This window comes from Psammomys obesus, unplaced genomic scaffold (genome assembly GCF_907164565.1).
Source record: "Psammomys obesus unplaced genomic scaffold, mPsaObe1.curated_primary_1811, whole genome shotgun sequence".
NCBI lineage: Eukaryota > Metazoa > Chordata > Mammalia > Rodentia > Muridae > Psammomys > Psammomys obesus.
Window position 1 is genome coordinate 33,472,448 of NW_026596073.1, and position 16,089 is coordinate 33,488,536.

The window sequence follows — 16,089 nt, forward strand, 5'->3', positions numbered from 1 at the left end:
AAGCTTATACATATGGACTATATTAGATATTTTCTTTTTTTTAATATATAATTTAACTTTATTTTATGTGCATTGGTGTGAGGGTGTCAGATCACCTGGAACTGGAGGTACAGACAGTTGTGAGCTGCCATGTGGGTGCTGGGAGTTGAACCTGGGTCCTTTGGGAAGAACCAACAGTGCTCTTAACCACTGAGCCATCTCTCCAGCCCCTATATTAGATACTTTCATGGCAGCTGAACCTGTACCAATCTTTCTTTACAGCGACATTATATGTTGTGTGTGCTATTAGAAGCCGGAGGCTGTGCATCTAAAGCTATTGGTACCCCTGGTCCAGATTGTATCTATGTCGATCAGGTCAAAGCAACTCTTCATCAGTTGGAAGGAATAGACTCCCGCATAGAGGAGCGGCTAGCCACACCTCTGGGGCCGTGCTTGTCTTGCGCTGACTGGTTCCTTGCTGTACCACGTGAAAAGGTGGATGGTCTGACTACTTCACCTATCCTCAGTAGGCTCCAGGGGCCTTCCAAAACAGCAACCTCTCCAACATGCAGAAGAACCTTCTTCAGTGACTATTCCTTCAAGGCACGAAAGCCCAGTCCCTCCAGAAGCAGTGGAGGATGTGAGCCTGGTGAAGGGGGAGAAAGTGTTGGTCTGAGCCCACATACTACCCCAGATGCAGTACGGAAGCAAAGAGAATCTGATGGCTCAGACGACAATGTGGCCTTGCTTAAGGTATGTGTTTGTTCAAATGTCTGCACTGTGAGTGATAACTGTTAGACGATTTTTTTTTTTAGGTTGGGAGAGTGTACCTTATTTGAAATGGTAGGTGTTTTATGTCATTACTGAAAAACCAAAGACGTAGAACTGAAAAGAGAAAGAAATACCAAGTGCCAACACACGATCCCCTTGACATCTAGGACATTCATTTGACAGTGCTAACAGGGAGAGCAGCTTCAGCTGAGATCACATTCATTAGCTTTTCTTCTACGCTCATAAGGATGACAGAGCATCCTAGCAGGGGGGCAGGAACAGTTTCAGTGTCAGTCTAACTAGTCAGTAAAATATTTAACAGAACCAAATAATCAGAATGGGGAAGAGGACATGCCAACTTGTAATAAGTTGAAGTTCTAATCTATACCTGTGAGTGTCACAAACATTAAAAATGTGACTGTGTAAAAAAGATGTTCATACTTGAGGTTATGACTCTTCTTGACTTTTCCCATACATACCATGAGATACCCAAGCAGTCGTCAACATCATCGTTACCCTTGGGAGCTTTACACTTACTCCTAGGATGCCTATGTCTCTCCAGACAGTTTTGAAACTTGCCATCAGGAGAATGGAGGTGATACCAGACAAGGCAGAAGGAAGGCTAAATTTGAAATGGCCTACAGTGCTTCTGAGCAGTGTGACATGCACAAACATAGATATTCCCTCTCCTCTGCACAAACAATGGAATGCTGTTGAAGCCATGAATAGAATGTATTTATTTCATGTACGTTTTGCATCCTAGCTAGAACCTGTTATCTCAGTTGGTAAAAATTAGTAGGAAACAGAGACCAAGAGGATTTGGGTAAATTATGAATAGCCAAGCTCTTGTAAGATGCCATGAATAAGACACAGATCTGTGACCTTGAGGAGTTCAGACAGCAGGGATAGAGATAGTACGTGTGTGTGTGTGTGTGTCTGTGTGTGTGTGTGTGTGTCTGTGTCTGTGTGTGTGTGTCTGTGTGTGTGTGTGTGTGTCTGTGTGTTTGATAATGGAATTGCTGGGAAGTTTTCACTATGACTTGACCCTGGAATCCTCCTTGCCAAAGAATAAGACATGTATGGTCCAGAAAGTTTTAACAGGTTTATTTGTAATTTTTGTAAAGTTGAACTGTTGAAATGTGTTCACTGAAACATTTTGCTTGCGTTAATGCTTTACATCTTAGACTCATATTAAAAATTCACACACAAATGGATTTTCTGAATAAGTAAATTTCTTATTGACAGCAACTGAATGGTGTTTGTAGCATTTTTGCCATACAGTAGACTCATCCATTCCCTATTCTTGTCTAAGTGAGTTGTCCTACATACAAGTCCATGTTTTTAATATTGTCTGTCTTCCCTGCTGTTCCTGTAAGTTTCCTACTAAGGTACACTAAGCTGTAAGAAAGACAAGAATGCGTGATGTAGATACGCGTCAACAGTATTTAAAGGACGCATCACAAAAACAGTGCTCCTAGAAGGCTTTAAGTCTTTGAATCATTTCTGGTATTTGATCCTATTCTTAGATTAAACTGACCTACTTATTTTCCAGCTCGCTAGAAAGAAGTCAACGCTTCCAAATCCGTTTCATTTGGGAAATTTGAAAAAAGAACTTTCAGAAAATGACCTGGAAGTCTATAACATGGTGAAGTAAGAAACTTCTAGCATGCCTTTTCACTTAAATTTCTTGTCTTTGAAGAGGTTTTACAGTGAGATAGTACAGAGATGATTTAACAAGCGTAATTATGATATAGCTCACAGACAGGTGGTCATATTTATGGTGATTTTGTACTGTTTCATTACATGTTTGGGGAAATGAACATATTCGTACTGAAATGAAAACATCAAAAGTAGTGTTTTGAAATGTGAAAGTTATCTTTACCTTTCTATCCCAGTTAACGTACTTTTGGATGTTTGTTTTTTAAATTAAAGTTTAAAGGCTCATTTTAGACTCCAGTAGATGCCTGGTTATCCTTAGCCCCGTGCTGGAAGTGATATCTGCCAATGGCATACAGCTTAGAATGCTAACTTCTAGAGAATAAAGTGTTGGCCGTTTGCCCAAATTCAAGGCAACTGTGAAAGGCCATCCCAGCTTCCTGGTTCCAGGTGGTACATGCAAGACCTCTGTAGCAATGGCAGCACAATTCAGCTTCTCTCTCTGCCATGTCCTGCTCGCATCACATCCTCCTCCTCTATGGTTTCATAGAACACATCTTACTAACTTCTCCCTGTATGACTCCCTCTCAGAATATGGATCCTAAAAACTGGTCCTGAACAGATAGATAAAAACTCCAACTTACACTGAATAAGGAATTCTGGGGTAAAAAGACCTAAATAAAGAAGGAACGTGTAATTTTCTTATGAAGTGTTTATGAGCCCCCCACCCCGTGTGTGTGTGTGTGTGTGTGTGTGTGTGTGTGTGTGTGTGTGTGTGTGTGGTGTGTGTGTGTGTGTGTGTGTGTGTGTGTGTGTGCGCGCATGAGAGAGTGTGTGTGTGCAGATACACTTGAGTATGCTGGTGTGTGAAAGCTAGAGGATAACCTTGATTGTCATTCCTCGGGACATCCCTGGCTTGTCTTTTAACTCACTGCCTGGAGTTAACTAAGCTTGTTAGGCTGGCTTGCCAGTGAGCCTCAGGTCCCAGCACCTGTCTCTTCCTCTCCATAACTAAAGCTGCAAATGTGCACCACCTTGCCCAGTTTTTTACATGGGTTCTGGGATGTAACTCTAAACCTTATGCTTGCAAGGCCATCACTTTCCTGACTGAGCTAAACCTAGCCCCATAGCCACTTCTTCTATTGGGTTTTTGTTTGTTTGTTTGTTTGTTTGTTTTGTTTTGTTTTGTTTTGTTTTGTTTTTGTGGTTAGCTACCTGATCTGCCAGAATCTTCTTGCCTTGTTATTTAATTTTGATGTCATGTGTGGGACCAACTGGTAGAACAAAATTAATTGCACTTAAGCAATGAAATATGTAGAAATAGATTTCTCATACACGGGAAGAATGGGTGCATAACCACCACCTTCTAAAGGAACTATTCTCTGAGTGCAAGTGTGTGAATAGCAGTGCCAAGAAATGCTTTTTATCTGAAGTTGGGGCAAAAGTAAGATAACTTACTCGATTAAAATACTGCTCTCAAAATCTAATGGGTTAAAATTTGGTATTTAATATCTTCCTATGTGAGTGCTTAATTTTTAACAGTTAAAATACTTTTAAACAAATAAACTTGAATCCAAGTGGTAAACTGAAAACCCTAGTCCTCCATTTAGCAATTAACTGCAAAATTTATGATCATGTCATTACTGCCACATCTTTTTTTAAAAATACATACATTGTTTTGACATTATATCTAGTAAAAAGAAACTTTGTTTCAAGTATAATAGCTTATACAAATCCACATGTATAAACCATAGGTTTTCTTACCATAAAAGGTGCCCATCATGTATAACTTATTCATTAATGATATGGAAAGTTCACTTTAAAACCATGTTATTAGATAAATGTATTGTATTACTCTAACTTGTATGTACTGCCTTTGTAAGTATATGACATAAGAAATATCTTTTACACCAAGCATTTTATTCAATGGCAAAGTTATATCCACTCTGTATTTCAACAGTCTCAACCACTCCCCACCCCCCTGATACCACTTTTCATGAAGGTTCCTGTTTTCCTCCCTGGGTGTATTGAATTGCCTTCCCAACTCCCAAAACTCAGCAGCGGAGAGGAAAAGACAGGATACAGAAAGAACAGGCTAAAAAGTCAGCCAAGCCTTCCGTGGCAGTGGAACTGAAATCAGGTTCATCCCAGTGTGAGACACTCCATCCCCATCGCAACAAGGAGCACAAAACATTTAATATCATGCATGGTCATTATGAAAATTACAGTTAAGGTACTTTCAAGCACACACTGTGTCACATAGAAGACATTCATGGTCACTATTATTGTTTCTTACTTTCTTGTTATTCTTTTAAATCTTCCTTTGGGAAAACTTAGACATTATTTATAGGCTCTGCTGATCTATCTGAGATTAAATATTGGGGGAAGAATGGTAAAGAAAGAAAAACTGAAAACAGTAAGCAAATATTGTTGGAACATGGTCTAAGAATGGAGTTGTGTGAGAATTCTGGGTGCTTGTGAGAAAATTCCAAGAAACCAAAACAAGAGTTTTGTGACCTCAGTTTCTTCAAAAATACGGAATTGTTTTTGGAATGTGCTTCCAAGCCCCTCCCAGTTGAAGCAGTTAGGGACTGAGTTTACTTCAGATTATTCATTACAATTGGCAATTGTTATTTGTTTATATGCCTCTATGGAAAAACATGTTTTTGCCACATGTGACTTACCTCTATGATTGTACACTTTACTCAAGTGACTCTTCCTAACCCTCACAGTATAAGTTGTCTGATGCTCTAAATAAAGTTGGCTATTGCATGAGACTTTAGGCAGCCTCGTTTTTAGGCCTTATTCTCTCAGGTTCTACTGCCTTTAGAGTGGTAAACAAAATATCAGTGAGAAGGTTGCAGTAGTGTAGAGAGAGTAATCTAACCTTGTGATTGCTAATAATTTTATATTTCTTCAGGGTCATCATTGTTGTTGCCATGGCAAAGAAGTTTAGTGCTGTTGATTTCAATGAGTTTATTTTGGTAGAGCTAATACTGTATTGTGCCCCACTCTAAACCGCTACCATTTTGTGGCTTGTTGAAATCTATGCCAAACATGAGCTAAGTTATTCATTACAAACCATGGAAAAAGAGGGCTTAGCCAATTTGGTTATTTAGTGAAGAGACTTTAAGTTACTTGCAAATGAATTGATGTTTATCCGTCCATAGCTGGCACTGTTTGTCTCCATTAGGGAATTAACGATAGCCTGACATATGCGTTAGTTAAGGACAGGGAATTAAATGTTTGGCTCAGCTTTCTGTTCATAACTGTACTGCTAATATTAGTTCATATAATCTTGTGAGAACTCTACAAAATTCAAAAAGAAATAATTCTTTTAAATTTACTTAAATTTCCTTCTCTCCTTTTCAAGATTGACCTCTGGTCCTGAGAATACACTCTTCCACTATGTTGCCTTAGAAACAATGCAAGGCATCTTCATCACCCCCACCCATGAAGAGGTGGCTCAGCTAGGTGGTTCCATCCATTCTCAACTAATAAAGAATTTCCATCAGTGCTGTCTCTCTATTCGTGCAATTTTCCAGCAGACATTGAAGGAAGAGGTAAATATCTAAATATAGGTTTCTACCACAATAACTCTGTTTTCTTTATTTAACATGACCAGCAGTGTTTCTTTTAGTTAAGTTCTGTGTCCTGGAATCTTACCACTGGAAATGGTGGACCTGGTTTTCCACAGCAAGGACATAAGGGTAGTTTATAATATCAGCTAGCCTCTCCTATCTAATATTTGTGGGTTAGACATTTGTTAATTGGTGGCTAGTGTTTCAGACTGGGATGAAATTTCATTTAATGTTGTATCCCTTGCTTAACTAGTAATATTATATATAATTTAAATCAATTGAATTCTTGTGGTGATGGGAAAACTGGTATTGATCTCTCGTTATGGGAAAATATTGAGAGGTTTATGTCTAGGACTGCAGCTCAGCTGGTTGGTAAAGTGCCTATCTAACAGGAAGCCCTAAATCCCATCTCCTAATCTAAATAAACCTGTACGGTGGTGCACATCTGTAATGCCAACACCCCTGACTTGGAGGCAAGAGGATGGGAAATTCAAAAAGTCATCTCCAGACTCATAGGAAGTCTGAGGGTACCCTGAGCTATATGAGACCTTGTTTCAACAAAAGGAAGAAGAACTGGAAAGGTGGCTCAGTAGTGAAGACCCGGGGTTTGGTTCCCAGCACCACATTCGACAGCTCACAACCACCTGTCATTTCAGCTCCAGGGTACCTGATGGCGTCTGGCCTCCATAAGCGCCTGTGCACCTGTGATGCACTTCAACTCAACCCATGACACACAGACTTGTAAATAAAAACATAAATCTTTAAAAAGTAAAAGAAGGAAAGAGAGGGGACTTTGTACATGATCTAACATCTGTCCAGGCATATCTCTCTCAAGATACTTATGATGTATACAGCATACCGATTTTGTGAAGAGCTTGGGCTTAAAAGAACATTAATTGGGCTGGGAGTAAGGAGCCCTAACTCCCCTTGTTTTCTCAGCCGGATAGAAATCCAGCTGCATTAATCACTTCTCATGGTTGACTCAGCAGTGGAATTCTGTCTTTCACGCCTTCAAGTTCTCAGAAATTATTATTAACAAGACGTGTTATGCTTGACCAGGGAGCCCTCCTGCTTTCGGTTCCTGAGCTTTCCCCTCCCATGTTAACATATTGGTGGCTGCTCTGGGAGTGTTCTCACCTTATTTGGTCATATTTAGCAATAGAAATCGGCCTTCTTCATTAAGCGTTAAATGTCTGCTCTGCACCAGACAATATTCTAGTCTGCTACAAAAGAAAATAAACTAAATCCTTTCCCTGAAGCCTGTCTTCTAATGATGGAGCTAAATAAATTAACAAACAGTAAATCCAGGAGAGCAAGTGTCAAGAGGAAATTAGTCATAGTCAGGCTGAGCAGTATGGGTTTCTGTCTTACCAGTTCCCTTTGATCATGCCAAGCATTTTTGAACAGGCATGAGTGGAGAGCGAGAAGGCTGTGTGGCTGTTTGGAGAACACAACTTCTAACAGCAGGCCTCTGTGGGTAGACACACACACACTTATCTTAAAAAAGAGGGGAAAAAAAAACAGATCAAATATGAAGAGGCATGTCTGTAATCCAACCACCCCAGAAAAAGAGACAAAATGAGTGTCACAAGTTTGAGACAAGCTCCAGACAGCCCGAGCTTTATTTTGAAATCCTGTCTTAAAAGAGAGAGAGAGAGAGAGAGAGGAACAGTACTTGCTCTCTAGGGTGAAAGCTTATAATGTATCTTAGGAGATAATGTTTAAAACAAGGACTGGTTTTTCTGGAGGTTAACAGAAGAATAACATTTGAAACAGGTTGTACCAGAGTCAGCCAACATCACCACCATCAGATAGTTATGTGAAACCATTTTATTTTTATAGTTTTGGAGATCAAACCCAGGGCTCTGTGCATGCGAGGCAAGCATTCTACCACTGAGCTGCATGCCAGTCCAAAACATTTTAATGTAACACTATCAATACTAGTTAATACTCAGAAAAGATGTTAACTTACAGAAAAAGAAAGCGCTAAGTGGTGGAGGTGATTCAGAGTCTGCAAACTCGGTGTCTTCTCTGACCCCTGTGAAAGAACATGGCGTGCTGTTCGAGTGTTCACCTGAAAACTGGACTGACCAGAAAAAAGCACCACCAGTTATGTGCTACTGGGTGGTAGGGTAAGTTCGAGTAAAGTGTAAAATAAGAGGTTAGAAATGTGAAGGGGAAGTAGCAAGGGTGCCTGCTGTCTTAACGACTTGGCCTGGGCTTGTCGTCAAGCTTAAAAGCTTTTCATATATTCTAGTTTTAATTTTTTACTTTTGGGTTTTTTTTTCCTAAATAGATCCTTTTTGTCCTTCCAGTAGAGATGAGAGGATAATGGGGGGTGGAGTTGATTGAAGAATGTTGAAGTTAAAAAAGAGAGAGAGAAAAAAAAGAGAAAGGGTAAAGGAAGGGATGGGAAGGAAGGAAGGAAAGAAGGAAGGAAGGATCAGGAACAAGGTTGTTCTTCTCAAATAACTAAGAAGACTCCCCTCCACATTTCCTTGCTCTTTTTCCCACATCTCTTTCTTTTGTCTCTCCTTTCTTTCCCTCTTCCCTTTTATTCTTCCCTTTTCCACACACTCCTTCAAGACCAACCTGTCTGTGTCAGCCTGTGTGTCCACTGTGGGCCAGCTTCGTTGGTCCTAGGCAGCTGTTTCTGCCTTTTCTTCTTTGGAAGAGTTTTCCGCTTTTATATCCATCAGCACTGACAGGTTATGTTCCCAAAGAGGACCCATGAAGAACTTCCTTCTGCTCCTAAAGCAGCACTCTGTCATTCTCTGCACCATCCCCTTTACTGTTTTTTTGGGGGGTTGCTTATTGGCTTTCCCTTCATAAGAATGCCAGCCTTGTGAAATCAGGATTTTTACTTGTCTTCCCTACCATTGCCATCTGTAGTTGCACTTGGCACTCAATAGCAACTTGATGAAATATGAAGGTGTGGTAGATGGGAGTTATGTAAGCAAACAGAATGGATGGATGAGCGAATAGCTTAGTGAACCCAGAGGCAGAGATATAGTCAGCACCTCCAAGCCTTACATGTTGTAAAGAAATATGAACTATGTGTACTCACTGTGTGTTTATAGATACAATATTGACATATATCTATATATTTATACAAAAATATGAGTATCTACATATATATGCACACACTGTACTAGATCATACAAATATAATACAGGAATTCTGAAGAAGAGCAATGTATTTAAGACTGAGGAGTGTGGTGACTGCATTGATTAAATAGGAGTTTTTACACTCTAGGACAGTAACGTTAATTAAGATATACATTGTTTATTTAGAAACTGAGATGTATTCTACTTTCTGTAAACTTAGATTCCTGAGATTTTGGAGGTAGTGTTTTTGTTTTCAGTTTATTAGTGATTCTCCCAAAACCAAAAAACAAACAGAATGGCTTTTAATCATCTTTAATTTCTGAAATGACCATGTTTTTTTTTTCCTTCTCCCCACAGAAGGCTCTTTCTTCATCCCAAACCTCAGGAACTGTATGTCTGTTTTCATGACTCCGTCTCAGAAATTGCCATTGAAATGGCATTTAAATTGTTCTTTGGATTAACGTTGTAGCAACGTTTGTAGGATGCAAAGCAACACAAATGGACCCTGGGACAGTGTTAGAATGGCTGAAATCAACATATAAAGAGAAGGCTTAGTGTATTCATTGTTCAGTATTGAATTTATCCTGCTAATACTGAGACTCAGTGCTGTTGGGTTGGTGCATCAAATCATGTGTAGTATTATATAAGACATCCGGGCTGATGTGGAGTCAGGGTTGCTAACTTATTGCCATTTTGGTATACCATGCTAATTTATTGAAAAGTTTTAAATAATGTGAATTCTTTAATAAAAAAATTAACATAGGAGATGTTTATCGGGGGATCGTATTCAACTCATTGCTTTTCTTAAAGTCCAGTACTGACTGATACCTGGTAAAGGAATCATGGCACTGAAGAGATGACAAGGTTCTGCAGTCTGTGCTGTGCTGTGAGTGAGCCCTTGCACCAGATAGACCTCAGAGCACCTGGACAACCACATGATTATTGCATTGGGACTGTGAAAGGCCCACTTAAGAAAAATGTGTTGCTTTTTTTCCTTTTGGTTTGGTTTGGGGTTTTTTTGTTTGTTTGTTTGTTTGTTTTGCTTATTGGTCAGTATCTAAATTTGCAATGTCTGTGTTTTGGTTTCTTAGAAAATCAGAATCCTTTGCATTAGTTTAAGTATTTTAGTAGATATCTCACTACAGAGATATGGGGGAAGGATATCAGTGAGAGTTAATTTATATTTATTTGATTCCCTTTATTCTTTGTGGTAAACTTCATTTGGATTAGGATACATGTTTGTAATCATCTGTAAACTTCCATTGCTTTCTTTCTTGTTGAAGTACATTCTGGTTCATATACATTTACAGCAACTCTACCAAATCACATTGGAAACACTGAGAGGGGACTGGGGAGATGTCTCAGAGGTCATGAACAAGTACCTCACTGGAAAAGACCTGAGTTCAGCTCCTGGCCCCCAGGCCAGGCATTTCAAAACCACCTGTAACTTTAGGGAATCCTTTGGCCTCAACAAGTACCCCAACACACAATTAGAAAATAAAATCCGCTTTAAAACACTGAAAAGAAGGAAAAAAAAAAAAAACAAGCTAAAGCCATGGTTACTTCTAAAGAACTTTATTTTAATTGTAAGATTATACTAGTCTTCCACCCACCTGAGAAGGATTAATATTATCTAAATAAACAGGAAGTGCAGAGCAAGCAGCTTCCAAAACTATAGAAATGACTAGACAGTCACCCAAGATATCCCTATAACACTGTAGCATCATATGAAAGTAAAAGACGTTGCCTACCTGGTATTCTTAGAAAATCAGACATAGTGAGGCATGGTGGCACATGCCTGTAATCCCAGTATTCAGGAGGCTGAGGCAGGGGGATATAATAAATTCAAGAACAGGCAGGGCTACATAACAAGACCCTAGTTCAAACAAACAACAAAAACATAAGTACTTGCTCAGTACAAAGAAATTTTAGACTCTTGCTTTCCCTTCTCCTCTCCCTTCTCTCTGTTCTTAGCTTTCTTTAGTTTCTGTCATGTCATGGAGAACTGTCCCTAAGAGGTTAGGAAGTGTGTTACTTTTTGTGCCAATGGACTGTGGATAATGATACATACCTAACAAAACAGCAATTGTAAAATAATTGCTTTTACATATTTCTGACACCAATTGAAAAAAACTGTGAAACCATCCTACTACGTTTGTCTGCCATTGTTTGTTTCTGTGTGTTCTCTCTAAACCATGGTTGTCACATGGTTAAAGCGTGAGCTGTGGCTACCTTTTGTCATTAGATGGCCACTGCTTGAGAACCAAAGCAAACAGCATTGGCATACCTATTACTGCACCACATGGCAGGGATGGTCTCAGAAAATTACTTCTCAGAATAATTTTGTGAATAAGGATTTATATTTTCAATTTTTTTTAATGGTAAGTTCTATTAAAGCTTGAACCTACACACCAAACCATATGAACTAATTTAATTATGAAGAGTCTTATTTCTGTATGTAATTAAAGCTATTTTTCTACATTATCCAGAATTTTAAATGCTTGAAGTATTATGTTTGCCTTTAAAAAATATTACATTTGGGTGTGTGTGTGTGTGTGTGTGTGTGTGTGTGTGCGCGTGTGTGTGTGCAAGCGCGCGCACATATGTGTTTGTGCTCACATAACAGCACCAAGGCCCGTGTGCTAAGGCACACATGAGGTCTAGTTGTACATGAGGTATACAACTAGAGTTTACTGTCTCTTCCTACTGTGTGGGTCCTATGGATGAAACGTGTGTCATCATGCTTGGCAGTGGCTACCTTAAACCACTGCACCTTGCTATCCTTATGTTGCCTTTACATACACTTACCCAGCAAATGATTCCTGAACTTCTACCCACTGCCACGCACTGCCAAACACTGCAGGTGCAGCAGTGAACAAAATAAGTAAGGCTTTCTGTCCTCAAAGAGTTTGTGTTCCCATGGCAGAGGGAGACCACAAATAAGATAAAGTATGCCGCAGGATTGCTAAGAGAATTAACAAGGAAGTAAGAAAATGTAGTGAAGTTGGCAAACAGGGTGGCCCAGAGAGGGTTTGCTGAAGGGACCTCAGACCCAATTGAGAAAATGTAACCATGCTAATTCATGAGGAGAGAGAACACATAGGCCCTTAGCCCGGGTACTTTTATATCAGTTAAAATCACTAGAACTGTTAGTGGCAGCTTTATTCATAATAGCAAGAAAATGGAAACAACCCAGATGTCCCTCAACCGAGGAGTGAATACAGAAATTGTGATACATTTACACAATGGAATGCTACCCAGCAATTAACAACAAGAAAATCATGAAATTTGCAGGCAAATGGTGAGAGCTAGCAAAGATCATCCTGAGTGAAGTAACCCAGAAGCAGAAAGGCACACATGGTATATACTTATAAGTGGACATTAGCCATATAATATAGGATAAACATACTAAAATCTATAGTCCTAAAGAAGCTAAACAATAAGGAGGACCCTAGGGAAGATGCTCAATCCTCATTCAGAAGGGCAAACAGGACAGACATTGAAAGTGGGAGAAGACAGGGAACAGGACAGGAAACTACCACAGAGAGCGTCTGAAAGACTCTACCCCGCTGGGTATCAAAGCAGAGGCTGAGACTCATAGCCAAACTTTGGGCAGAGTGCAGGGAATCTTATCAAAGAAGGGGGAGATAGAAAGACCTGGAAGGGACAGGAGCTCCACAAGGATACCAACAAAGCCAAAAATCCTGGGCAGAGGGAGTCCCGCAGAAACCAGTATTCCAACCAAGGACTACGCATGGAGAAGACCTAGACCCCCTGCACAGATGTAGACCATGGCAGCTCAGTCTCCAAGTGGGTTCCCTAGTAAGGGGAGCAGGGGCTCTCTGACATGAACTCAGTGGCCTACTCTCTAATCACCTTCCCCTGTGGGGTGCAACCTTGCCAGGCCACAGAGGAAGACAATGCAGCCAGTCATGATGAGACCTGATAGGCTCAGGTCAGAGGGAAGGGGAGGAGGACCTCTGCTATCATTGGACTAGGGGGAGGGAGGATGGGACTGGGAGGAGATAAGGGCGGGGGCTACAGTGGCGATACAAAGTGAATAAATTGTAATAAATAATAAATTTTTAAAAATAATAAAAAAGACTCCCTCCCCCCCAAAAAAAATCACTAGAACTTCCTTCCTTGAATCAGTAAATTGTCACACAGGCAATCACTCAGTTTCAGGTCTAGACTTTGACAACTTGACTAAACTCCCTTCATGTTAAGTAGATATTTTCTCACTGGCCTTGTATCACTGGATGGAGATGGCATCACAGAGGAATAAGCAATAATATTGCCAGCTGTCAAGTTAGACATGAGCATACAAGGAAACAGCATTGAAGGCAGCAGACTGGTTTTTTGTTTTTTGTTTGTTTTGTCCCCAGTGACCAGAGATAGATTCTTACTTTAAAAAAAAAATACAGTTTTATTTGTAGAGTAATTAAATTAACATCTCCCATTTTTGCTGGCATTCTTGTTGACCAGCTTCATTACTTAACTGAGACTGAAACATCTCTCCTTACAGGTCTCCCCAAATAAAAAACTGATCATTTCTGAAATCAGTAGTGGGCTTCATAAAGGAACTTGAAATCAATGTGATGAGGCGACTAATATTTTTAAGAAGTCTATGGGTGATGATTAAAATGGCTGCTTCAGGAAGATTAATCTAGACATGGTATATTAAATGGAAAGATAAACTGATAACACTAGCAGAATGGGTGAGTGAAGCAGATGGAAGTGCGTGGAGGCAAAATTTGCCAATTAATGTCACGAGCACTAGTCAAACTATTAACAAGATTTCTGGTCTGCAGTCCTGGCCTAGCTGTCTCCTTACTAGACACAAAACTAGAGAAGTTATAGCATGCTTGAGATAGCAATGAAAAATTAAGTCCTTGTGTTCAAGAGAGCTAAAACTCATCCATCTTCCAATAAAAGTGTCTCTTGGTGGGTCATACCACATGAAGGATAGGCAGACGACCTACTGAAAAGTAGTAAACATGCTTTAAAAAGAAATTAAGAATGTATATATGATGCCATGGTGGGATCTGGTATATGGGATTAAAAAAAATCCAGATAGAAGAAAAGAAAGAGACATTCTTGGGGCAATTCTTACCAGAAGACTCTTGAATGTGGTATCAGCTTCTGAAGAGGCCTCAAGTGTGGGATAAGGGCAGACTTGGTGAACTTGAGCCCTTTTGGGACTCCATGAAAATAAAAGTCTTTTCTTAATGTTGTTGAGACTTAAGTGGCTTTTTTTTTCCCACTTTCATTCTGTCCTAATGATACAATAGAAGAAATTTTCTAGGGGGTTACGTGTATAATATTGCAGAAAAGTGAAAGCAGTGGTGTTTAATCCAACTATCTTTTGTCAAGTATTAAATTTTCAAAAGTATAAAAATACTACTCAATTTTATATTGATAGATAGATAGATAGATAGATAGATAGATAGATAGATATAGATGTACATAATTTTGGAAAATGTATTTCATCCTCCCTTATAGCTAGCTTCCATGCTGCAGGGAAGTGCAGCATGGCTGACCGGGGAGAAGAGCCAGCAATATTGTCACCCAGCTGTGAACCCCGTGAGCTGTAATGGCAATCTGCAAGTCAAGTTGGGCCCACTGCTGGAGCAGTGGCTTCATAACTAACTGCTTTCTTGGATCTGAGGTCCACACCACAAGAAGGAGCTGTGGCACTGTAAACCTGGCCAAGAGCCCATGGCTGAGGGTTCATAAACCCCAGTGGGGGTCCTACTTACTGTTGTTTTTTCTAAATGAACAATGTCCTCATGTTTTTACCTATAGATCAGGGCTGCTCTCGGCCTCCTTGTAGCTACAAACGATAGTTAATGCGAGACAAACCAGAACTGATCTAACTGCTAAGAATAAGTAATGGTGCCGTGGTTGGCCCTAAATGAGGTATCTATATCACCCCTCCAAGGTTCAGGGAGCATTACTGAAGAAGGGGCAAAAGACTGGTAGAGCCAGAGGGTAAGGAGGTGTGCCACAAAATCCAAATCTTCTGGACACATTGCATTTGTGAGTTCACTGCACCTGCAGTTACCTGCATTAAGACTGGTCATAGCAACATAGCCTCTTGGATTCTGGAAGAGGCACAAGAAGCCCCAAGCACCCCAAGAGGCAAACAGTATTTGATAGCTTCTGGTGGAGAGTGCCCCAGCCACTGAAAAGTAGCCCATGCTTCAGAAAATAACCTCCCCACCCCGCTCATACAAGCAATCCTAAGCAAACTCAGTGGAAAGCAGAGAGAGGGGGAGGGAGGGAAGGAGAGAGGGAAGGGAGGGAAGACATGGCTGATGAGAAATGAATCTTAACCAGACATGTGAGACTATCACAAGTTTATTCCAAGCAATCAGACTTTTTATATCCTTAACAGATACAGACTATAGTGGCAGTTTCCAGGATCAACACAACATTAGTAGCTAGGATACTATGATGTTTGCAAGCTATACAGGATACACAAGATGTATGTTTAAGACTAATTGGCCTGTCAAACCTCTGTGTGTTTCACTGACTTCAAGGGAATACTTCACTGCCTGCAGGAGTGCCTTTGTTTCTCAGGAACTGAAAGGCACACAAGCGTCTCAGGAGTCAAGGACTCTAACCTGAAAAACCTGTGACCCATGCCTCTCAAGGCAGCTAGAAAGTCAACTTGGCGATTTCCTTCAAAACGACTAAAATTTCACTAAATACACGAAACTGTCAAAGAATAAATTCTTAAAAAAACATATATATATATATATATATATATATATATATATATATATATATATACACACACACACGTGTGTGTGTGTGTGTGTGTGTGTGTGTGTGTGTGTATGTATTTTTAGCTATACATGGTGGCTTATACTCCTGAGGCTCAAATGGGAATTTTACCATAAGTTGGAGGCCAGTCAGGGCTAAATTGAGATCCTGATTCACAATTTTTTTAAAATGATAATTAAAAAATTATTGATTATCTCTGCAATAGA

At 39.9% G+C, this 16,089-nt stretch overlaps 1 protein-coding gene across 5 annotated transcripts in view; it reads left to right on the forward strand.

Moving 5' to 3' along the window:
* Positions 1 to 11,578, forward strand: part of Intu (inturned planar cell polarity protein) — a 60,776-nt gene extending 49,198 nt beyond the window's left edge. For 4 of the 5 annotated variants that reach the window (XM_055626101.1, XM_055626103.1, XM_055626102.1 and 1 more), the window contains exons 12-16: positions 262 to 732; positions 2,303 to 2,400; positions 5,780 to 5,969; positions 7,962 to 8,119; positions 9,452 to 11,578. In XM_055626101.1, the coding sequence (XP_055482076.1) occupies positions 262 to 732; positions 2,303 to 2,400; positions 5,780 to 5,969; positions 7,962 to 8,119; positions 9,452 to 9,563 (1,029 nt within the window). In that variant the 3' untranslated portion in view covers positions 9,564 to 11,578. Of the gene's footprint in view, positions 1 to 261; positions 733 to 2,302; positions 2,401 to 5,779; positions 5,970 to 7,961; positions 8,120 to 9,451 lie in introns of those variants that run through there. The other variant, XM_055626105.1, reaches the window with a different exon arrangement.
* The last annotated feature ends 4,511 nt before the right edge of the window (positions 11,579 to 16,089 follow it).